The sequence below is a fragment of the Pongo abelii genome, chromosome 2 (assembly GCF_028885655.2).
Source record: "Pongo abelii isolate AG06213 chromosome 2, NHGRI_mPonAbe1-v2.0_pri, whole genome shotgun sequence".
Taxonomy (NCBI): Eukaryota; Metazoa; Chordata; class Mammalia; order Primates; family Hominidae; genus Pongo; species Pongo abelii.
The window spans coordinates 9,701,895-9,727,571 of record NC_085928.1 but is presented as its reverse complement, the minus strand read 5'-3'; the positions used below and the strand labels follow the sequence as shown (position 1 = coordinate 9,727,571).

General features: G+C 45.9%; 1 protein-coding gene across 1 annotated transcript in view; it reads right to left on the bottom strand.

Annotated features, from left to right (window-relative positions):
* Window positions 1-766: 766 nt before the first annotated feature.
* Window positions 767-25,677, bottom strand: part of RUVBL1 (RuvB like AAA ATPase 1) — a 43,037-nt gene continuing 18,126 nt past the window's right edge. Inside the window, exons 4-11 of the mRNA XM_002813163.6 lie at window positions 24,766-24,917; window positions 21,551-21,640; window positions 20,587-20,736; window positions 18,850-18,913; window positions 17,269-17,467; window positions 7,498-7,600; window positions 2,292-2,383; window positions 767-1,215 (exon numbers count right to left, since the gene is read on the bottom strand). Coding sequence (XP_002813209.2) covers window positions 1,056-1,215; window positions 2,292-2,383; window positions 7,498-7,600; window positions 17,269-17,467; window positions 18,850-18,913; window positions 20,587-20,736; window positions 21,551-21,640; window positions 24,766-24,917 — 1,010 coding nt within the window. The 3' untranslated portion in view covers window positions 767-1,055. The remainder of the gene's footprint in view (window positions 1,216-2,291; window positions 2,384-7,497; window positions 7,601-17,268; window positions 17,468-18,849; window positions 18,914-20,586; window positions 20,737-21,550; window positions 21,641-24,765; window positions 24,918-25,677) is intronic.

Sequence of the window (25,677 nt, the reverse complement as noted above, 5' to 3'; positions counted from 1 at the left end):
CAAGAGCTCTCACTGGCCAAAGCTGGCTCAATTTGAGCAACAAAATAAATCTACTAAAGTATACAATGAACTTCCGTAAGTCCATTCTGATACAATCTTCCATGCAGAACCCCAAATAATTTCGGTAAATACTCAGTTCTCTAGAGGTGAGCATAACCCCTGCCATTTAAGTGTGGGCTGCACATAGTGACTTCCTTCCAAAGAACTCAGTATGGAAAGGCAGCAGAGAGTAACTTTACAGTGAGAAGACCCGACAAACATGACCTCAGCCAAAGGGTCAAGGTCACCATCAACGATGAGTCATGTTGCTAGCATGTGATGAGAACCACACATGATACGATGTGATGAAAACCACATTTCACCTCTGTAGTCTTCCTCTCCATGACCCACAATCCCAGTCTACTCATGAGAAAAGCATCAGACAAACCCCAACTGAGGGATGTTCTACAGAATACCTGATCAGTCCTCCTCAAAACTGTCAGGGTCATCAAGAACAAGGAAAAATCTAAGAAAATGTCACAGCCAAGAGGCATCTAAGGAGACATAACAACTAGTTGTAACGGGTTATCCTGGATGAGATCCTGGGACAGAAAAAGGACATTAGGTAAAACTGAGAAAATGTGAATGCAGTATAATAATGCATCGGTATTGGTCATTCACGGTGACAAATGTGCTATCTGATGTAATATGTTAACAAGAAGGGAAGCTGGGTACAAGATACATGGGAACTCCCTATTGTATGTTCACAATGACTCTGTACATCTAAAACTGTTCTGCAAAGTTTATTTTTTAAAAACTTAAGATAGAGAGAGAGAGAATCAAAATAACCTATGAAGATTTATAGAAAACACACCAGATAAGGAAGGGTTCTTTCAAAGCAACCACAGGAACAGTTATGATAACTTAAAAAGAAATGCTTTCCACACTGAACTGACAGCGCTGCAGACCACGCCTGAGTGGGGATGGCAGCCCCAAGCCCAGGGGCAAGCGCCCACAGGCCGGACCCAGGCCAGGGACACCTGGGGAGTCTCTTGCTGCTGAAAACCTCAGCCATCTCACTTCATGTACTTATCCTGCTGGTCAGCCAGGATTTTGGCGGAGGACTTGGCATCATAGAAAAGCTCACTGATCTCTTCGACGTGCTCTTTCTCAATGCTGTCCTTCCCGTTGATTTTAGCAAGCAAGTTGGCCGGGGTCAGCAGCTGCACTGAGTACCTAGAGTGGACAGGGGCCAGGGCTGGAGTGAAACTGAGGCCACCGAAGAAAGCCCCTTCCCCCCACACCAGTAGGCAGCACTGGCACCAGGAGCAGAGCCCAGTGCTAGGCTTGTGCCAGCTGATACAAACACAGAAAAGGGGAGACAAAGTTGTCACTTCTCAGAGAGCTGCAGTCATTATCCCATCAGAGAGGGGCCAGGAGCCACCAAGAAGACATAAGTGCTACTCCCCAAATCTTTAGTACAGTCTACAAATCCTCCAGTAGGAAGTAACGTCACTGCTACTGGAAAAGGACTGCAAACTTAGATGTATATAGGTGTCCGACAGATAGGGATATTTAACATGCCACGGAAACGAAAACACAGCCAGTTGGAAGTACATGCCCATCCAAAGGCATGAAGACTCTGCTGTTTTAAAAAGTACCCCTTCATCCAAACCTCACAGCTTGCATTTCTGCCTTCAACCTCAGGAGCAAGAACTGACTCAAGGGATGTAGGGAAGGGCTGAGGACTGTGAAGCAATGATTTTACAATGAGTCAGGCCACTGGGAAGGGACATGCTCTGCCGGTCCTGCCTTTGAGCCGCTGGAGGAGAACAATTAGGAGAACTGTCTATGTCTGCGCTCCTCCCTGGCTCTCCATACCCACCACCTGGACATTTTGTATTTGCTTGATGGTTAAATAAATCAAAAAAGTTAAAGATTTACCAGGCCTCATAACACCACTGGGAGAACAGGAGCCAGGACCCTGGCTAATGAGCTGCCACATGGTCCCTGCTCTCTAGTTCCGCGCATCTTCTCTGCCACAAGAAGGCCCAGGGTCAAAGCACTCTCCACCAGAGGGGAGCATCTGCTACAGGACACGGGGACTTCACCCTTACTCTAGCTTGTTAAAAACCATCAGATAGATCCTCTGCATTTGAAACTCAAGTGCCCTGGCACCCATCGCGCCAGGAAGAGCAGATGGATAGAGTCCCATGCTCTAGGAAGGGACCTGCCTTTATTGTCCAGCATGACCCCAGCGAGGGCCCTGGCTGTGCTGGGGAGGCCCCGGCGGGCCCAGGGTACTGGCTCACCTCAGTGTGGTCTTGGTGCCAATCTCCCCCAGATGGTTCAGTGCCTCCTCACTGATGTTGATTCCTTCCGTCTGGGCACGGATTTTAATGATCTTTTAAAGGAGAAAAAACATGATCAACAGTGACTGACCTCAAGTGCCCCATTTCTAAAGTGCTTTAAAGACAATGTTGCTCAGATTTCTCACTGTGCAGCATAAGAGAAACCGAGACCTGGGCTGGTGGGCAGGGAGCCAATGCCCGCCCAGCACTGCCGACCTGGCACCCTACAGGAGGCATGTGTGGCCCCGCAGTATGCATGAATAGCATCACGGCCAGTGTGCTGTGTTCAACTGACTCAAGTGTGGCCGGTGCCCAAGGAGGTATACGGCTTCCCAAGTGGCTCATTCTTGCCTCCATGTCCTTCCGTCCCCTGTCCCCAGGCAGAGAACTGGGGCCTCTTCTAACCTACCCTGGGCTCCTGCAAGGGCTCTAACCTTCCTCTCCAGCATGGGCACTATCGCCTACAAGCATTCAGGCAAGAAGAGACATTTTTTATTTGCTTGATAAATATGATGGTTAAATAAATCAAAAAAGTTACTTTTAAAGGCCTCATAACATCACCGGGAGATATCTATCTATCAAGAAGAGGCTGACGCTTGTTGCAGTTTGAAGATCTTGATAGAGTTGGAGGGGAGGCAGGCCGGTGGCGAGGATGCTGTAACACGGTGGACCAGGATCCTGCAGGCGTACCAGCACTGAGTGATAAGGGGCAGCCAGGATAATGATGTTGTGTGTTGTGGAGCTGAGATAACTGCAGGACTTCGAGCCGCATATAATACAGGAATTTTTCACTTTGGCAGCTTCGTAAACAAGATATCAAGAAGCCCTTGTTGAAATTAAAGCCATAAAAGCACACCCAGTGTAGAGGCACAAGAGCTGGGAAAGACTGAGTCCCAGCTTCAGCCTTCCAGGAGAGAGGAGAGCCAGAGGTTTACTGAGGTGGCCACATCAAGCCTCGCCTGTCCGCTCTCCAGGCCGGGACCCTGCGGGCAGGAGCTGCAGGAGGAGCCCAGTCTCTGACGATCGTGGTTGGGCTCGGGGGACAGCACGTCGGCTGCCCACAGATGGGAAAGGCCTTGGAAAGCCCCAGCAGGCCAGAGCGGCTGTGATGAGCCAGGTGAGGGTGAAGTGCTTGGCCAGCAAACACCCTGGGGAGGCAGCCCCTCCACCCGCGGCCACCACTGCTGCAAGGTGCTATCTGCAGTCTTCCCTTTTGTCAAGACAGGCTCAGAACTCAGATCCTTGTACGAAATGTCCTGATTTTGGCCAGACACAGTGGCTCACGCCTGTAATCCCAGTACTTTGGGAGGCCGAGGCAGGTGGATCACCTGAGGTCAGGAGCTTAAGAGCAGCCTGACCAACATGGCGAAACCCCATCTCTACTAAAAAGACAAAAATTAGGTGGGTGTGGTGGCGCATGCCTGTAATCCCAGCTACTCAGGAGGCTGAGGCAGGAGAATCGCTTGAACCCAGGAGGCGGAGGTTGCAGTGAGCTGAGATTGCGCCGTTGCACTCCAGCCTGTGCAACAAGAGAGAAACTCTGTCTCAAAAAAAAAAAAAAAAAGAAATGTCCTGATGTCTAGATGTCAGCAACTTGTTCAAACATTTCACAAACACTGCATAGGCCACATGAAACTTATCTGCTGGGCTCATGGGTGAACTGCCAGGGTGTGAGCTCCACTGAAACAATCTTAGCTTGTTCAGGAGGGGCTCCACTGTCTGAAATCCAAAGCTAAATGCAGCTGGGCAAAGAGGGGCCCTCTGAAGTTACTGGATGGTACAAGGACAACCAAGAAAAGGAGCTGGGAGGGACTCACAACAGAACTCCCCTCTGAACACAGCTTCAAGGTAAAAAGGGCTTCTCACTCACAGCTGGGACTGAGGAAACCACCATGTCTTGCCAAGAAAAATGTCCCCAGAGGACCTTCTGAAACTCCAGGGAGATGTAAATATTGAATCCTGGAGCCTGGTCACAGGAGACAGCTTAAGCCTAAGTGTCTCGCCTTCAGTGAGCTGCACTGAATCTGTGGCTCAGCTTCCAGAATGTCAGGGACACTCTGCTTTCTCTCTCACTAGAGAGAGCAGGTCAGCGCAATCGTGACAGCGTCCGTCTCAGGCTGCTCGAAAATGGACAGTTCATAAATGAGATCTTTAATCATTTAATAACCCGCAGGGATAGTTTATGAGGGTGTCGGCTTAGATTGCAGAGTACACAAGTTACACCGAGTTTGTTTAAAAACCTAGCCCCAGGCTCCAGTAAAAATGCTGAGGTTATCGCCTGGGCCAGCAGGAACAAAGCCACGAGTCCTGAGAGCAAGGCTGAGGAGAGGCCCTCCTGACTGAGCCAAGACAGCCCCAGCCCAAAGCTGGCCTGGCAAGTCACTGTTCTAGAAGCACAGTGCAGAACATTCCAGACTGTTTGGGCCAGGAGCTCTGGGTTCGAATGGCGGCAGCAAGGGTGAACTAGCTCTGAGTGGCAGTCCTGGCTCTGCTGCTTACTCTCCACACAGCCACAGGACCCTCGTTCTTGGAGCCTCCAACACTGGCTATTGCGAAGCTGTTGTATGTTGTACGTAGAGGACCCTAAAGGGTACCTATGAAGCACACAAAGCTATGAATACACTAATAACAACAGCAATGGGAAGGATGGGAGGGCCCGTTATTGCCAATACCTCACAAATCCTAATGACAGTCTTGCAAAGAAGGGAGCAGATGTTCCATTTAACAGAGAAGGTGGAGGCTCGGTGAGATACACCAAATTGCTCAAGTCATTCAGTAGGCAAATGGTGTCTCTGGCCCTGAACACATCTGTGCTGGGCTGCCTTTTTTGGCAGGACACATGGGGTTTTGGACCCAACATAAGGTGCTATGTCCCGCAGTAAGAATGGGCCAGTTTTCCAAGAATTGCCTGGGACTCTGTTCTGCTTCTGCCTCCATTCAGTGAATGCCTTGGCTTCAACCTGGCAGTCACCCTTGCAAGTCACCTGGCAAGACACCCTTACGTGGCAATGAGGCCCCCGGCCATTGACACCATCTCCTAAGTAACATATACAATTGCTACCATGAACCATAACTGCTTCAGTAATTTGCCAATGCTGGTTACGAAGGGAGATCCGTGACTCTCCTGATGCATCCCCACAGCACTCCTGCATGTGGTAAGAGATGCTGGCAGGCCCAGGCTGGGCCTCCAGCCACGGGACAGCAGCGGAAGTGCCGGGAAAGGCCCAAGAGAGGCCCTGACTGCTCCAAAGGAAAGGTCCTGCTCACAAACTGCCAGAGGAAAGCCACCTCATGAATCCTAATGACAATGAGATGAGAGATTTCTAGCAAGAGGGAAGCTGGGTGGCACGGTGATTAAGAACACGGGTTTCCGGATCAGAAAGCCTGGATTACAGCCAGTCCCGTTACCTGCTAGCCACTGACTAATGTTATGAACTTGGGCGAATTAGTTACCCTAGGTCTCAGTGTCCTCATCTGTCTTTTTTTGAGACAGGGTCTCACTCTGCTGGAGTGCAGTGGCACCATCACAGCTCACTGCAGCCTCGACCTCCTGGGCTAAAGCGATCATCTCACCTCAGTCTCCCAAGTAGCTGGGACTACAGGCACACACCACCACACCTGGCTAACTTTTTGATGTTTTGGTGAGTAGGGGTGTCACTTTGTGGCCCAGGCTGGTCTCAAACTCCTGAGCTCAAGTGACCCTCCAGCCTCAGCCTCCCAAAGTACTGGGATTACAGGTGTGAGTCACCATGAGGTAATGTCCTCATCTTTTAAAACGGCAATGACAGTAGTTCTCCCTGCCTCATGGGTTACTGGGGATCAAATGGAATCAAACTGGCGAGGCATGTCCTGCTCAACACGATGCTCAACAAAGATGCCATGCTCTGGTGAAAAGACAAGGTCCAGGCAAAGTGCATCGAGACGTTACTGCAGCCCAAGTCTGCTCAGCATCTCCAACCATGGCTGCATGCCAGAGCCCATCACAAGAGAACATTTGGGGCAAAGGTGGGCAGGGCAGAGGAAAGAGCACAGCACATGCTGCCTCGGAGACACCAACTCAGGGTATGTACCACTGAAGATGGCCTGGGCTCTGCAGGGCACTGCCTGGCTTTGCATCCTGCACTTACAGCTCCGTGACTCAAATGTAAAAAATAAAATAGATGGTGATCACATGGAATACCTGGAAATACCATGAAGGTGACTAGAAATTCCTAGTCCAATGGTATTCCTATGCTTGGCACATAGTTGTGCTTGAGCTCCAAACCAAGCAAGAGGCAATTCCTACAAGGACAACTGGGACTGTGGCCCTTTGGATAAAGCCCATGCTCATACATCCCTGTCGTCTCCCAACTCTGAGTCTAACCCAGATTCAGCTCACACAGACTTCAAGGCATGCACCGTGTGCCAGCCACTGAGCTAGATGCTTCCATGGGTTCTCCAATGAAGCCTCTTATTATATGATCAGTTTCACAAACTCCCTCCTTCAGGTGCTCTTCTAAGCTGTATGATGCTGTCTCGCCATCACCTCTGTGGACTTGGCAGAAGCCCTCAAAGACTCTATTGCAAAGCCACAGACCTGCCCAGGGGCGGCCTCCAAAGCTGCCGAGAAACTTGTCATGCTGTTTACAGCAGACAGGCTCTGCTAGGACACAGGCACTGGCCTCTTCCAGGTCAGGGTGGCTACATTCTGTACCCTGCTGGAGCTGGCTTGCTGTTGGTTCAGGTGGAACAGTGAGCCTGGCCTTGTCCTCTGAGTAGAAAAGGCTACAGGCATAGTCTGGCCTGGTCACCAAAAGGCTATCACTAAATCATATTTTATTGCTTCCTTTTTATAGAGCTGGTAGCCTCCCTAATGGCTATCATCAAGTTGATTTTTTCACTATCCTTTTCCTAAAGCTTATCAAAAGGGGAACAGCAGAAAAGCGAACAGCCAAGACAGGGAGCTGAGCTTCTGTTGACACTTGCGGCAATGTCTAGTTAGACCAATCCATCTTTCAGATGGGGAGACTGAGACTCTGGAATAATGTGACTTGCTCGAGGCCAGTAGCTAAGTGGTGAGATGGTGAATGGCAGCCAGATCCAAGCCACAGATACCTTTCTGCACAGCCATCAGTGAACACTGGGAGCAAATGAGAGTAGAGAGCAGGAGGGAAGAAGGGAGGCTCACCTGTTTCATTTCCTGCGGAGTATACAGCATGGTCCGGATTATCATCACTCGGTCCAGAAGGTCAAGAGGGATGCCGTGAGGGGATGTGATGTCCTCAGTGCCTCTGTAAGGGGCAAAATTAATCCCATCACCTAAGCCTCTGTTAGACAAGAAACGACACTGGAAATACAGATCCAACACTCACACCACAAGCAGCTGGCTAGGCAGCCTAAGAATCAGAGCCAGGACCAGAATAAACAGACTAACCTCCAGTGGCATAAAAACAACTTCAGGCTGGGCGCGGTGGCTCACACCTGTAATCCCAACACTTTGGGAGGCAGAGGTGGGTAGATCACCTGAGGTCAGGAGTTCAAGAATGGCTGGCCAACATGTTGAAACCCCGTCTCTACTAAAAATACAAAAATTAGCTGGGCATGGTGGTGCACACCTGTAATCCCAGCTACTCAGGAGGCTGAGGCGTGAGAATTACCTGAACCCATGAGGCAGAGGTTGCAGTGAGCTGAGAGTATACCACTGCACTCCACCCTGAGTGACAGAGTGAGACTCTGTTCCAAAAAGAAAAAAAAAAAAAAAACCTCTTTATCTTGGTAATCATCAATATCAGAGGAAAACTGGGAAGGAGGAAAAAACAATAACTAAAATCATACTCAAAAATAATCATCTAGATATTTGCCAAACGTTCATATATAAACAAATTATGTAGTATAATATATAGTATATACTATATTATAGTATATACTAATTATACTCTAGAGTATAATATAGTATATACTAATTATACTCTAGAGTATAATATAGTATATACTAATTATACTCTAGAGTATAATATAGTATATACTAATTATACTCTAGAGTATAATATAGTATATACTAATTATACTCTAGAGTATAATTATACTCTAGAGTATATATACTATAATATAGTATATACTAATTATACTCTAGAGTATAATATATAGTATATACTGATTATAGTATAATTTTACAAATTATACTAAGTATGCAAATTTTTTTTTGTTTTTTCCATGTTGCTTCAGTCTTCTTGTTTTGTTTTGTTTTTGAGACTGGGTCTTGTTCTGTGGCCCAGGCTGGAGTGCAGTGGCATGATTCTAGCTCACTGCAGCCCTGGATTCCTGGGCTCAAGGGCTCTTCCCACCTCAGCCTCCCGAGTAGCTTGGAGTACAGGTGTAAGCTACTGCACCTGGCTTGCAACAGTCTTAATAATTATGTTTAATATTTACTTAACAATCCATTAAATATTTTACTTAACCCAAATTGTTGAGCATTTAGGTAGTTTCCAATTGTTGCTATTATTTTTACTGATATTTTGATAATTTGATGCATACAGCCATAAGCATTTCCTTAGCAACTGTTGTAGTGCCTGACAGAACCCTGAATAGCTACTTGAATGAATAACTATCCTAATTTATACAGCTACATGAGTTATCTAATCTCACAGGATCATAGTACTACCGAGTATTCTCATTCTGAAATATTTTGCTATTTCAACACTTTAGAAAAAGAGGGAAAGGTAACACCTTAGGTTTCCATTTCTTTGATTACTAATGATGCATTTGAATGTATTCCCTTATATATATTATTTTACTTCTTTTTGAGAAGGGTCCAATCCCATCTTTTGCCTATTTTTCTCTTGAACACTTAGCCAAGCTATAGGAATAACAGCCCGGGGAGGAACCCTGCCAACCCACCAGACCCTGAGGTGCCCTGCGCAGCCACTGGTGGCACATGGGGCCAGCCTTCAGCTAGTGTTTGGAGGCCCCATGTGCTGTGGGCTTCTGCCTTGGCCGCTGGGGGTCATAACAGCAGAAAGGCTACACTTCTGGCATTCTTAAACTTGTGCAGGATTGTACAGTCTATGGTTATAAGTAATCAATATAACAAAGAATTAGTCATATCAACTGGATTTGTCAGTATCTGAATATTTGGTTTCAAAAACAAGCATGCTAAAAATTTAACTTTAGTAAAAACAAAATCTATCTGTTTAAATTCTATCCAGTTAATTGAGGTATAAAAATGCATATTTATGAGTGCAAAAATAAAATGCAAACAAAATACATGCTAGCACAGGATGAACCCTGAAAACATGCAAAGTGAAATAAGCCACCGACAAAAGAACAAATATTTTACGGTTTCTTTATAGGAAATATCTATAGTAGGCAAATTCATAGAGACAGAAATTAGCCAGGCCTGGTGGTGTGTGCCTGTAATCCCAGCTACTCCGGAAGCTAAGGCATGAGAATCGCTTGAGCCCAGGAGGCAGAGGTTGCAGTAAGCCAAGACTATGCCACTGCACTCCAGCCTGGGTGACAGAGTGAGACCCCATCTCAAAAGAAAAAAAAAAAAAAAAAGACAGAAATAAATGAGATGTAACCAGGATCTAAGGGGAGGGAGGGTTGGGACTTCATGCTTAATGGTTACAGAGTTTCTGTTTTCGAGGTGATGAAAAAGTTTTGGAAATAGTGGTGATGGTTTTAGAAATAGTGGCGATGGTCATGCCACCCTGTGAATGTCATTAATGCCAATAAATTGTACACTTAAAAATGGTTAAAATGGCAAATTTTATGTTACACACATTTTGCCACAATAAAAACAATTCAAAAAGACAATAAAATGCTACATTAATGAATTGTTAAATCTAATGTAAAAAAATTAAAATCAGCCAGGCGCGGTGGCTCACGCCTGTAATCCCAGCACTTTGGGAGGCTGAGGCAGGCGGATCACCAGGTCAGGAGATTGAGACCACAGTGAAACCCCGTCTCTACTAAAAATACAAAAAATTAGCTGGGCGTGGTGGCGGGCGCCTGTAGTACCAGCTACTTGGGAGGCTGAGGCAGGAGAATGGTGTGAACCCGGGAGGCGGAGCTTGCAGTGTACCGAGATAGTGTCACTGAACTCCAGCCTGGGTGACAGAGCGAGACTCCGTCTCAAAAAAAAAAAAAAATTAAAATCTTCAAAGTAAATATGGAAACAAACTAATAGGAAATACAAGTATTAAGTTAACTTTAGAGAAAACTTATCTTTTTCCAGCAACGAATGTCTTTTTAAAATTAGGAAGAATTATAAAGATGAAATTCTATCATGATTCAAATCTCAGTATTTGGTGTGCCTGGAACCTTCACATTAAGCAAAATAACCTTTTAAAACTACATTTGATTTTTAGTTTTTTAATTCTGTTTAGGCCATAAGTGTTTTTTAAGTCTTATTTGAGAATTCTTTTGGGAATTCTGAGGAAATCCTAAGATCTCAATTTTGCCACATTAAAATATCCCAAGGACAAAAATATCCAAAATTCTACACCACCCATGATAAATCACAACAAACATAAAAAGTTTAAAGAAGAAAAGGTTAGAGAAAAATAAAGTACTCCGGAATCAAACTTCACAAGAACAGAATTTACAGAAACGCATTAATAACATTTCTCATAGTTTTTAAAGTCTATTAAAAGGCTACCAAGTGGTAAAAAGGAATTTGAGGAGAAAAACAAAAGAAAAGGCTGCTGAGGACTGCTAAGCATTTTTCAGGAATTAAAGACCAAACATTTTTGAGATTTGTCCAAGCTATGAATCTGAAGTAGAAAGTTTCTTCTAGAAACCATATTAGTGGGAGACAGTTCCAGTCGGTGATGCTGCTGAGTGGGCTGGCTGAGTGGAGCCCTCATGTGCCAGCAGGGGTGCTGGGCCATGTGCTGACCTCAGCAGGAGCTGGGGGATCGGGGGGTCAGGAGGATCACAGTTTAACAAGGCAGCCATAATGGTAATGTTATAAAACTGCTAATAAGAAGCTGGATAATAATTACATTCTGGTAAATCTGCAGATTTATTCCTGCATCTTAGAAGTTCATTTCTGGCTTTGGCCTCAGTCTACTATTAATTTTAACATTTTGCCATTCAGCAATTGTCCAAACTCGGCCATTAGTGAGCTTCCTCCAGATAGACAGTTTGGAGCTATGAAGCCACAGACCCAAATCTCCTTGGAATCCAATACAGCGTATCTATAAGAGCAAGACAAATGTACTTCTGGAAAAGTATCCCATAGATACACCACCACATGTGCAACATGGCTGACTCATTTGTGACTACTTTCCTCTTAAAATAACTCTTAACTTACATTAACTGTGACACTGTGGATGTTTTGGACCAAATTAACTCTTTTTGAAGGGCTGTCCTATGCGCTGCAGGATGTTCAGCAGCATCCTTGGCCTCTACCCACTAGATGCCAGCAGCACTTCTGAGTCATGTTAAGTAAAAATGTCTTCAGACATTGCTACATGACCCCAGCAGAACAAATTTGCCCCTGGTTGAGAATCACTACATAAATGCTTCTTTATGTAATCCTGTAACTACAGGGACACAGATAACACAAAGCTTTTCTGCTGACAGAAAGCACAGTAAAAACACCTCTCTGGGTAATGCGATGGGTAACTCACCTAATATCCACTTAACCTTGGCTCAGTGGGCACACAGTAAGAGTGCTAAAAAGACAGCCATTTGATTTTCTGATGAGGCTGCCAAAACAATTCAATTAAAAAAGAACGGTCTTTTCAACAAATGGTTCTGGGACAACTGGATATTCACATGCAAAATAATGAAGTTGGACCAACCCCTACCTTATGCCCTACATGAAAATTAACTACAAATGGATCACAAACCTACACATAAAAGCTCAAACTATAAAACTCTTAGGAGAAAACACAGGCATAAACCTTTGTGATTTTAAATTAGGCAATGGGTTCTTAGATATGAAACCAGAAACACAAACAACAAAAGAAAAAACATAAATTGGACTTCATTGAAATTTAAAACTTCTGTGTGTCAAAAGACATGATCAAGAAACTGAAAAGACAACCCAAAGAATAGGATATTTATAAATCATATATAAATGATAAAGATCTAGTATCCAGAATATATAAAGAACTCTTACAATTCGACAACAGAAAGACAAAGAACCTGAATAAAAAAATGGGCAAAGGATGTGAATAAACATTTCTCCAAAGACAATATACAAATGGCCAACAAGCACATGAAAAGACGCTCAACATCCTTAGTCGTTAAGGAAATGCAAATTAAAACCACAATGAGATATTACTTCATTACCCACTAGAATATCTATAATCAAAAAGACAGACAAGTGTTGGCAAGAATGTGGAGAAACTGGGACCTTCATCCATTGTTGGTAGGAATGTCAAATGATGCAGCTGGCTTTGGAAAACAGCTGGCAGTTCCTTGAAAGGTTAAACAGTTACCACTGGACCCAGCAATTCCACTCCTAGGTACATAACCGAAAGAAATAAAAACCATGTCCACTTAAAAATGTTGTACATAGGTTGGGTGTGGTAGCTCACAGTAATCCTACAGTTTGGGAGGCTGAGGCAGGAGGATCCTTGGAGCCCAGGAGTTCAAGACCAGCCTGGTCAACAAAGTGAGACCCCCATCTCTACTTTAAAAAAAAAAAAAAAGAAAAGAAAAAGAAAGAAAAAAAAAAGTTGTACGCAAATGTTCAGAGCAGCATTATTCATAATAACCCAACAACCCAATGTCCATCAACTAATGAATGGTTAAAATAAGATACACTATTAAATATTCCATATAATAGAATACTATTCAGCTGGAAAAAGAAATAAGTACTACGCATGCTACAACATCATGCTAAGTGAAAGAAGCCAGTCACAAAAGACCAGATTATATGGTGCTATTTATACAAAATTTCCAGAAAAAGCAAATCTATAGAGACAAAATTGATTAATGGTTGCCAGTGGATGGGGGTAAGGGTGCAGAAGGGGACGATGACTGTTGATGGGTATAGTTTCTTTTTGGGGTGATGAAAATGTTCTAAAATTGACTGTGGTGATGGTTGCACAACTCTGTGAATACACTAGAAACCACAAAAAAAATTGTATTTTATATGAATTATGTCTCCATAGAGTTGGTTTTTTTTTTTTTTTTTTGGAACACTATCTGCCACAGGGTTACACTGAGCAGAGACCATACTGTTTCTTAAGTCTTGATGCTTTGGTGCAACAAAGTGACTTTCAGTGAGAAACTCCTACAAGAACTCCTAATCCCAGGGAGCTCCCTGGGATTTTCATACCTCAATATGAAAAGAAAATCTCCCAGTTTTCAAGCTGGGATCAGTGCTGGGCTCTCATCTAACAGTTCAGGATCCTGAGCCTGGAAGGAAAGGGACTTCTTATGGTGGCGAGTTAGGGAGGAGCCAGGCAAGAAGGCAACAGAGCTTTGCCTCCCTGTCATCCATGGATGGACCCTTCCCAGAAGGAGCCTGGAGCATCAAGAGGACCAGGGACAGGTGCTTCTTCTAGAACGGCTCCCACATCAGCTGTCCACAGGGAGAGGTGACCTCAAGGACTTGGGGGCTGCTCGTCAAGGTCAGGAGGGGCTATAAAGAGGCTTCATGCCTTGCTGGATTCTCAGAGATCCCTGAGGCCAAGCCATGTCCACAGGGCAGACCAGGCAGGGGCATGAAATCAGCTTCCAAGAGGGCAATACTCTAGGGCTGGCCTTGGTGACAACTTTGCACTCACTTTTTCTACTCTTCACATAATTCTGCAAAAAAGATGCTGATATTCCCATTTCCTGATGAGGACGGTAAGATTCAGAGAGGTGAAGGAACTCGCCTGGGTCATGAGCTTCCACATGACTCCAATGCCTGTAATTTTTCCATGTTGGAACCAGGCTAGTGCTGAAATTCATGCTCCATAAAACACAACGGCCCTCAGAGAGTGGGCTCACTTCTGAGGCTCAATCCACAAGGGTCATTTACACAGGGAGGGGTGAGCCGCAAGAAGCCGAGACGGAGCGTACACTACCTGGGAAAGAACACTCCTAGGAGGCTGCATTTTCACAGCAATCTGTTGTCAGCATTCAACAGTTCCCCACTGCCACCTCCAGGCAGCACCCCGTCAAAGCTCCATCCCCGCTCACAGCCCACGGGCCACTGGGAAGCGGTGTGGGAGAGCAGTGAGAGCATGGAATTTGGACCCAGACGTTCCTCTGGGCTCAGGTTCCAGTGGCAACACTTTCTAGCCTATGGCCTGGGCAGGTAACCTCCCATTTGAGTCTGGAGATAACCTCAACTGCTCACAGGGTTGTCAGGGTGTCCTGGGAGGACATGAGATGGCCCATGTAGAGCGCTCTGTATAGTTTCTGACACAGAGGAAGCCCTCAGTTCGTCACCTCCCTTCCCCCTCCCTTTCCTTCAGAGCTCTAGAGATCAGATGTGGTTCTGGGGGGTAAGGAAGCCCTGTAGTTCCCCTCTAGGGGTGGAGTCTGTGGGAAGCACATCAGATGGCTATTATTGTTGGCTATTACTTTTTTCATTACCATGTTGACATTATTATCACCACTACAACAAATTTCCTACTAGAACATAGTGCCAAAATTCTCTTCCAAAGCAAACAACCGAATCTGCGTTACCTGAGCCGACCTGCCTAAAGATCCATGTTCTGAGCGTCTTCCTTCCACTTGAGTAACTACAGTCAGGCAAGGAGTCTCCACAACCTCTAGCAGCCCTTGATCAAATCAGCCCACATGGGGCTAGGGCCAAATCTCTTGGGTTTCAGGCTGACCAGAGCTTTGTCTCCACTGAGCAGGTTCTGAGATCAAGGCCACCTTTCTGTGCACCTTAGTCCTGAGTGGGATGGGACTGAGAGACCTTACTTCTGGGGACGAGAGATGCCAGGCTCTGCAGGTATGGGCTGGGCTGGGTTCCCTACTGTGGAGGGAGGGAAGCCTATTAGCAGAGCTCCCCAGCAGGGGGCACCATCTGTCCAAGGCTGAGCCCTTTCACCAGCTGCACTGTCAGGCTTCAGCCTGGCCTGGCCAAGGCTAAGCAAGTCTAGCCAGCCACAGGCATGCCAGGCATACCAGGCATAAGGCCCACATGCATCTGTCTCCAGAAGCTGCCCAGGTAGCCATGCTGGATATGGCACACACTTTCTCTCCAAGACTTAGGAAGCACTTGTGACAGTGGTCTTGTCCAGAGAGCATCACGGACGGGGATTCAGAGTAGCTACAAGATGCTGCCACATGGACTTGAATCATGCATTCGATTCCTAATTGCAAGTGAAAGAAACCACCTGAGGGGGAAGGCCTGTTGCTATACTGCAGTGCTCACAGCATTACAGAACCCCCATTGTGGGGCTTACCCAGAGCCAGCAACACCAGAGTTTGCATGTTTTTTTTTTTTTTTAAATTATTTTTAGAGATGGGGTCTCACTGTTGCCCAGGTGGGAGTGCGATAGCTATTCACAGGTGCAATCATTGCACATTACAGCCTTAAACTCCTAGCTTCAAGCAATCTTCCCGCCTCAGCCTCCCAAAGAGTACACTACAGGTGCATACCACTGTGCCCAGCTTGGACAGTCTTAATAATAAAGCTTCTCTATTAAGAGCAAACTAAAATCTTAGATAGGGCCCACCATCATTCAGAGCTGAGTTAGGCAAATCAGCAGTTTTGATTTCAAACTCAGTTTGGCTCCAGCTCTGTCCTGAGATACTCATGGGCCACAGGGTGTCTTTCTAACTCCCACTGCCTCCACTGCCCTGAGCATGCAGCCTCAGGGACTTTGTCCCCACACTACTCTATTGCAGGCTTGAAAAGAGGCCCCTCATCACCCACCTTTGTGCCCCCAGCACTGCAGAGACCAGGCACTAATGTTTAAACAGGATCACAGAAAACCAAAAGAGCAATAAAACTACCAGGTACTGGGAATACTGACACTGGGCTTGAGAGATGGGAAGATGGGGTGTTCTCCAGGACCACGAGCATGGAGAGTGCTTAGGAGAAAAAGCAACCCCAGGAAAGCTCCTGGCCCAGCTTTGGGCCAATCTTGGCAGGATGAGCACCATATGAACACTTGTCTTCCAGGGGTCAACATCTGCCCTTCCCAAAGGCAGGCCGAAGGGATGGGAAGGAGCAGAGCGGGAGGATGGAAAGACACCAGTGTGGTTCAGAGGTCTAGGATAGAAAGAAAATGCTGGGGCCGGGCGTGGTGGTTCACGCTTGTAATCCCAGCACTTTGGGAGGCCGAGGCGGGCGGATCACGAGGTCAGGAGATAGAGACCATTCTGGCTAACACGGTGAAACCCCGTCTCTACTAAAAATACAAAAAAACTAGCCAGGTGTGGTGGTGGGCAACTGTAGTCCCAGCTACTCGGGAGGCTAAGACAGGAGAATGATGTGAACCCGGGAGGTGGAGCTTGCAATGAGCTGAGATCGTGCCACTGCACTCCAGCCTGGGCGACATAGCGAGACTCCGTCTCAAAAAAAAAAAAACAGAAAATGCTGGTTTTGTTATCAGAAGGAGCTGGGTTCTTATCCTGTCTTTACGATGAGGGACAAGTTATGATTCCAGTTTCCTTATTTGAAAAATGACGCCAATAATGCCTGCCTCTCAGAGCGCAGATGAAGACTGAAGACATTCATGTGTATAATGTCATCAAAGGCTAGCCCTGTCTGATCTCACCTTTGTACACTCCAATTGAATGACCAACTTGTAGTATCACACCCCAGAGATCACGTGGGAGACCCTCATCATGAGTGACAGGGCAGCTGCTGCCTTTGGTGACTAGGGAAATGAGGCCAGAGGCAAGCCACTTGGCACATTTTCCCTCAAAAACAACATGACCTCCCCTCATCCCTGTCCCACCTCATGGGGTTTAGAGAGATCCTGAGGAACAAATGAGCCCAGATGGAAGGTAAAAAAGCCTTGTGGCTGGCAGGCAGCCATCCTACCTGATGACACAGTTGCCTCGGTTGGATGCAAAGATGACGATGGGAGCGATAGAAGACTCCAGGGCACGGTGCAGGTAGGTGAAGCACTCAATGTCCAGCATGTGGACCTCATCAACAAACAGCACACCTGGGACCAGCTCAGCAATGCCCTGGTCGATGTACTTGTTCACCACCTTATTAATCTCCCCTCGAAGTTTGTCTAGGAGATGCAAGGATGGGCAGGCAAGGTCAGCACAGGGCTGGGGGAGACTATCACCTTTTCTCCTCCACCTGAATTCAATCCAAACCCATGCTAGGAGCCTAGTTTTCCTACTAGCTATGTGATCCCAGACAGGGTGTGTCCCCACTCCAGGCTTCAGTGTCGTCATCTGAACACAGAGATAATCACACCTAAAGGTCACAAAATTGGTAGCCTCCCCCAAAAGATGGGTTTAGTTAAATGTAAAAAGGTTGCACAGGTGTTCTGCATGAGAATCCCTTCACAGCACACGCTCACTGCTGTCACACTCCCTACCATGCCTTATCACTTCCCACATACCCAATCTAGCTCTGTCTGATCTGGGAGACATTGGAGTTTGGGAGCCCTGAGTGAAATGAGTTTTCACATGCAAATTTTCCTGTTCTATACACAGTAAATGACCCTTTCTTTTGGTCCCATACAACAATGCTTAGGTTAATTAACTTTCAATCAAGTGCCTGGACTAAGGAAGTGGGTGCTTTTAGAATCCTGAGCAGAAACCTTCCAGGAATGAAAGGCTCTGAAGTAAAGGCCCAATCTCAGAGCTCCTAGAGGGATGAGTCTCTTAAAAGTTACATAACCCAGCTAAGGTCTCAGTGCTCATTTTCCAAACCAGCTCCTGTGTTATCATCAGGAGGGAGCAGCTCACAAATAGAAAACTGGAAGATCTGAGGCAGCGTCTTCCACCAAAGGCAGGAGGCAGGGATTGTCCAAAGAGGATGCACACCGAAAACCGTGTGAAAAGAAAGAAACTGCTTCTGACAACTCCAACAGAAAGGTCTCAGATTGCTGCCCTGGCTAAAACTTTAAAGATAATATTTGCTTTAATGTTTAACTAACATCTTAAGGTGACGAAACTGTAGGTGGAATTAGAAAAAAACAGCAACAGGAAAGCTGGGAAGAGCAGCAGGTTAAATAAAGGTTCACAGGGGAGCAGCAGCAGTGTCCCCTGTGGAGCTCTGGGAAGTGCCCACAAACTGGGCAGGGCAGTATGTGGAGTTGGTCTGTGGAGCTGCCCTGTGCTCTACTAGGGAGGGGGCTGACAGCACCAAGGCTCCAGAGCCTGTGCTCCAGCAGAGCTGGGCAACACAAATCCATATTTCTGGGGCCTCATAGGGGCCAGAAACTGTGACTGCAGTGGGGCAGATAGCACACAGTGTGCTGTATGGCTGCCTAAATGCCGCCAGAAACTTAGGCTAGAGTCAAGCTCTGAGCTATGAGGAAGAAGGAACTGTTCTGAGGCATTTCCTCAGGGCGGATGTGCTCACAGAGCCGCAAGAGCATCTCAGAACGTGGGGCCCTCCACCCTGCTGCTTGCTCACAGGGCACGCTGGTTCTCCTACCTGTGATTTCTGTCTTCTTTGGCTTCATTAGCTGGCCCATCATAGACAGGATATCTTGTCCCCCCTGCATAAGAGAAGACTTAGAGTCAGTGCTGCTTTCTAAGGTGACTACAGAAGCCTCATCCCCCTGCATCCCACTAATCAACTCAACATGGGATCCTGAGGTATGGAGACCCCTCCTCAAAGCCTGAGGAGCTTCTAAACACAGAGGAATTTTTAGAGGTTCCCCTGACCTGTAAGAATCAAACAAAATCCTTTCATGGCAAGTATAAGCTCCATGGGGCCTGCCCAGCCTCCTTGTCCAGCCCTATCTTTTTCCAATCCCTTGTTCCTTGATTAGCCACACAAGACTACCAGCCCTGCCCTGGACACCCCCAAGCTTTTTTATGACTCAACGCTTTTGAGTCTATTCCATCTGCCAGGAATGCCATTCTCCTTCCTAGGAAGTTCCCCGTCATTAAAGTTCAAGTCAAATGCCCTCTAGGGGGCATCTGACCCTAACTGGACTCAGGACTTCCTCCAAATGTTCCTGTGCCTTTGGGGACACATGGACTATAAGAGTAAGTATAAAGAGCAAGTATAAATATACCATGATTATACTGCTGTGCCTCCTCTCACTAGATATGACCACAGGCTTGCATCAGCCTAGTCCTTACTTAACTTGGAGCTGCTCAGTCTATGGGCCCCTCCCTGTGGAATGGCTGACTCCATAACAGGTTCACCACTCACCTGCATCCTCCTGCGGGCTCCTAACAGTGCAGTCCGCAAGAGGAAGAGGCTGGTGTTTGGTCATTTGTTCAGCATTTAGTGATCACCTGTTGGTTACCAGGCCCTGAGACACAGAGGGGCTCACTGAACGCTGAACAGCTAAAGGCAGCAAATGTTTCCTGTCTGGTCCTCAAAACTGCCTTGCCAGGTAGGAGGAAACTCAAAACAGAACCCTAAACCACAGAAAATCCAGAGACCCAAAGTGACAAATTAACCAAGCTGGTCAGTGATGGAGCAACATAGTTCCTGACTTCTGACTCCCAGCCCAGCACTCTCCTCAGGTCAAGCGCTCCCAGGAGGTCAGTTTGGGGATGGCCATTTCACCAACTAAGGGGACCTGTTGGTCCAAGATGAGTCTTCAGTAATCTCTTGACCAAAGCTCCAAGGAACAAAACACCCACGGATCAAATTTCAAGTCAGAAAACAAACTATTCCCTAATAGTGACTCTTCACTATTTCCTAGAAATGTCATATAGTGATAACACCTTTCCTACAATTTACTAGTCAAGGCATAAGTATCCATCTGCGTGAGAAGCAGACAACAGTACCAGCTCAAAGCTAAAACACTGTGGCTTTTGCTAAGCAGGGGGAAAGAAAGAGCTTTGTTAGGCTTTCTGAAATCCTGTAAAGGGCTCATAGAACACTCCTGCCCTCCTGCCATTAACACCCAGAGAATCCCAGGCGTGAGCCCACTGCTGGAGTGAAGCCATGGAAGAAGCTGGCTAGCTCAGGGCCAGAGGCTTGGCTGGGATAAGAAACAATACACATGAAATCATCTGTGACTAGAGCATTTGAACGGGAACAAAGGAGTCCCTCGTAGCTCATGTCGATGTTAATTGCTGAACATTACAGATAGAAAAGGACCGTCTACCTCAAGAAAGGCAGCAAGACTCTGATAATTCATTCCCAGACCTCCACACACATACAAAAGGGCTAATGTGCCAGGTCACCCAGACATCGAGGCAGTACCTGGGGCCGCGCATTAGCCACATCCAAGTCATGCAAGGTCACATCTTGGATGATTTCTTTCTTTTTGTGCACATCCCCTTTTGGCAAGGGGACATACTCTTCAGCTTCAAGGTCGAATTCTGTGGCATAGGTATCACACCTGCCCTGCCTCTGCAAAAAGAGAGAAACATGAGTGCCTGGTGAGTTTTCACTGCCAAGTCCCCAAATGGCACAGGGCTAAGTGAGATAAAGGTCTCATTTCCCACCGCAGGCCTGAGAGCCTACTTGACAAACTCCAAATATGCCCCACTCCCCTGCTGCCAAGAGAAGGGAGCTATCTGCTCATCGCTGGGCTCCAAAAACTGGGTTGAAAAACACCTGATACTGTCTCCCAAAATCCTTTTTCCCTTCTTTCTTTTAACTGTATGCAATTCCTGATAAAGGGCAAATCCAGTAGATTAACTGGAGGCGGAGGAGCTGCTCAGACTCTTTTGTAGGTGGGTGATTTATTGTATGATATGAAGTATTATGCCCATCCATTAAACAGTGAGGAACACTGTACAGGACCCTGAAAATCAGATAGAAAAGAATGCCAACGAATGCAGCGTTCCTTCCCACATGCATATATCTTGGGAAGAAAATACCAAAGAGATAAAAGGAAGATTAAATACACTGCACATTTCAATTTGAAAGTGACTAAAGCTGTTTTGGTTTCTCACCCTGTCCTCCCCCTCTGAACAGGTTTTAGTATTTTTTCTAACAGACTGTCTGTTTTAATCGTGAGAAGGTTAAAGAATGAAGATAAAGGGAAGGCAAACTTTATTATACACAAAGGGCCACTAGTTGACCTTCCATCAGCCTCATAACAGACACCAGCCCCTCCCCACACACCCCACACCCTCTGAAGAAAGCAACTCCCTTGTCACTTAGGTCTTCTCATGGCAAACAAATCAGGGACAATGCTGTGTCCCAAGGAAGGCATTACCTTCACGGCCCCACTGTTGGCTTCAATGTAAATCACATCTCCAGCTTCTACTCGCTCTTTCTGCAAACTTTCAAAAATGCTGGGGTCCAGCTAAAAAAAAATGTAAATCAGAAGTGTAATACATATTCCATTTCCTTCTGACACCATGTAAGGTACCTTTCCGTACGGGATCTGAGGTAGCTAGCAGGTGCATGGAGAAAGCCTGTTTTGCGTGTGCACGTATACTGGGACCTGCAGGAGTGTGAATGCGTGAGTACCACACAACAGACTGGCTGGGGGACTAAGCACACCAGGGAGAAAATAGGGGGGCCAGCATACCTGCATCCCTATGTAACAAGCATGCGAGGGACACAAGGGACACCTACTCTCCTCTTTCCCTTGATTCCAAAGGCTGTAAACTGGCAGCAGCGTTTTAATAAGGATGGTCCTGGCTGCCCTAAGATGGGTGGGCCCAACCCCCACTGTCCACAGGACCACAGGCCCTATCACCCCTCTTGAGATCATCATCCCTACTTCACTCCTTCATTCGCCTCACCTCAGGTGGGGTGGAACTTTCCGCAACTGAAGTACCTGCCAGCACCTGCTTACCAATCTCAAGGCTGGCATCTTGCAGGGCCTATGATTTTGGATAAGGTTCTCAGCTCTAAGTTTCCTCATCTATACAACAGCACCCAGGTGCAATCACAGATGTATACAGTAATTCAAAGAAAAGCATAAATGGAATCTTTCCCAAGCCTTTTGATTCACATCCCAGTGTTTGTGCCCTTGGGTCTACCTGCTTATATCTCCAGGAAAGGAAATAAGCAGATTTGGGGAACTGTTGCTTTTCTCCAGATTCTGGTGACCCCCAGTGATTAATATTCTAGGACAGCTGCCTTTGTAAGGATTCTGTAGTTAAACACAAGTTTCTCGAGGTCTTCATGGAGATCTATGTTATATAATGTAGCTATGGTGGAAAAAAAACTTGGGCTTTGCCCAAACAAAATTAAAAAGTGAAAACCCAGGGCTTGGTGAAAGAAGCCAGATACAAAAAAAGACACACACTGTATGTTCCCTTTATATGAAATGTCCAAAAGAAGGCAACCGAAAGTAGATTAGTAGTTGCCGAGGGCTATAGTTGGAATGGGGAATGACTGTAAATGAGCACGACGATTCTTTTTGGGGCGATAAAAATGTTCTGAAATTAAGATTGTGGTGATTGTACAACTGTGAAAATACATTAAAATTCCTGGAATTGTATACTTAAAATGGGTGAGTTTTATTTAAAATGCTATCTCAATAAAGCTTTTAAAAAACTACCACCACAGCAGCAAACCCAGGGTTCTGCCTCTCCTTAGCTGGGTGGGGACGGCAGCCCCTGGCAGAACTGCTGTGAGTCTGCGTGCCTAAGGACAAAAGTGGGTGAGGCCCCCAGGTAAGGCCTGGCAGGAAGGGGTCATGAGTACTAATGGCGTTCTCGTTGCTAGGACTCAGAAGACTCCTTCAGACTTGAATATCCACCAAGTATTTGAGCACCTTCTATCCAGATATCTTGTACATATTCTAAAAATACCTAAAAGTATTCATTTTGGAAGAAAAATTTCATCTTCTCCTCTACATTATTTTTGTAAAGAAACTGTACAAAGCAACGTTACAAATAGCTGAAATTTAAACTGTACGCCTTATTTTATCTGTCCTACATTGGAGAATATACTTCTTTTTTGCCTCAAGCATTTTTATACCGGTTAATTTCCCAAATGAATTGACTGAAGATGTAATTACTGGAAAGGTGGCAGATGCTACTGAGAAATCTAATTAATTCAGAATGGAAGTGACGAGGGGTAGGTATAAAAGAGATATTTGCAGAGGCAAGCTCCTGAGATGGAAACCCTGTTAGGAAAAAGAAAAATGGCCCTTTGAAGAAGTGACATTTTTATGATCTCCATAAAGCAGTGACCAAGAAACAACCTTAGAGAATCAAAGAACCATAAAATCGTAGAACAGAATAAAAATGGAGAAATTATATGGTCAATCTCCTGCAGTTTATAGATGAGAAAACTGAGTCCCAGAGAGCTCAACTGACTTCCAAAGGTCACACAGCAAGCTGGTGGGCAGACAGTACAACGGTTAGGACTCAGAGAGTCAGCTCTGCCACGTGACTCACTGGATGATCCCAGGATAACCATGTAACCTCTTTATGAGCCTTCATCTGTAACATGAGAGAAATTATACACACATACACACACGCAAACATATACACATATAAAGTTATGAATGACAATAAACGAAATGTTTGTTGAAGCACTTAGTCCAAGGCCTGACACATACAATAAATGAGAGATATAATGATAATATTTATTAATAATAATAAGGCAAAGCCTAAAATCCAGACTGCTCCATTTCTCCAAGTGAAGGCTCTCACGATAACATTAACAGCTATCATTCATTAGGTAACTAGGTGCCACACCCAAAGGCATAACCCTGAAAGATAGGCAATTATTATTCCCATTCAACAAATAAAGAAACTACTACTCAGAGATTAATGCCACACAGTTGTAAGTAACAAAGCCAGGGATTCCTTAAGGACTTAGACTCCAAAACCCATGCTCTTCCCCTAGAAACTCTACTGCCTCCATCCTAAAGACTTATAGGACAGGTGGCTGAGGAGTGTCTTTGAGGGCTATCCAGTGTCACCATTCTGGCCTCTCCACAAAGCCCTGTACTAAGCAGAACCAGCCACTGAAGCGACCACAGGTTCCTGACACAAGCAACTCCAGTCAGGATTCTGCATGCGGCCCCTGGGAAGTCCATTCATCATCTTTATATCACTCTTATTTGATTACTCAATGCTGTTTCTTTCTATGAGCATGGGCACTGATAACTGGAAAAATTAATGCCCAGGTTCAGACCCAGCCCAGGGTATTTGATGCATGGTCATAATATGGGACATGGAATGGCAGAGGCAGTTTCTTGACTTAACCACACAGCTCACATTTTAACATGCAGAGTTTCTTAGGAGTAAGTAAGAAAAGAGCTATCTTCCTTGAGTCTTCCTATGTGCAAGCCCTATGCTAGGTACCGCTTTATACACACAACATCCTCAACCAGTTCTCTGAGAAATCAACACCTGCAGTGCACAGGTCAGGAAACTGGGATGCAGAGAGGTTACACCACCTCCCCAAAGCCACACAGTGCTGGGAGGGTCAAGAGAAAAGAGGCCACAAACATGTACTCACTTTCAACTGTTTGGTTCCTTTGGCTGTTTTGAGTCCTATGATCACATGGCTAATGGTTTTCCCATATCCTCCCATGGGATTCTCTGTCTCACACGGAGTTAGCTCTGTGACTTCACCTTCATAAACTTCCTTGGTCTCCTTTATTCGCAGCCCTGGAAGAGGTGGCAGAGGGACCATGGTGAGAAGCAGAATCTTTTCTCTCACACTGAAAGCCCAAAACTTCCATGTCACCAGAACTGACAAATCAACCTTAATAATGTACATTCCAGGGTGTCATGATGGGTAAAAAGGCAATACAAACATATCAATGTAAATTAGAGGCACTATTAGAAATGCAACTTTTTTTTTTTTTTTTTTTTGAGACAGAGTCTCGTTCTGTCGCCCAGGCTGGAGTGCAGTGGCGCGATCTCAACTCACTGCAACCCCTGCCTCCCGGGTTCACTCCATTCTCCTGCCTCAGCCTCCCGAGCAGCTGGGACTACAGGCGCCCGCCACCACACCCGGCTAATTTTTTTGTATTTTTGGTAGAGACAGGGTTTCACCATGTTAGCCAGGATGGTCTCGATCTCCTGACTTCGTGATCTGCCCACCTCAGCCTCCCAAAGTGCTGGGATTACGGGCGTGAGCCACCGCACCCAGCCTAGTAATGCAACTTTTTAAGGGAACTTTCTAGGTTCAAATCCAGAACTAGATAGACAAGTTATAATTCTCAAAATTGTCTGCTCCATTTCCAAGGGGGTGAAATTTACCTTTAGCCTTTAATCCAGTCTCTGAACCCATGCTATTCTATTCTACCAGAACAGTGGCTATCAAAACTCCTGTAGCCTTGTTTCCTGAATTTCTGACTCTCAAAGGAAATCTTAAAACCAGTGGAATAACTCACTACACACCCTATGACACTATCAAAACCTG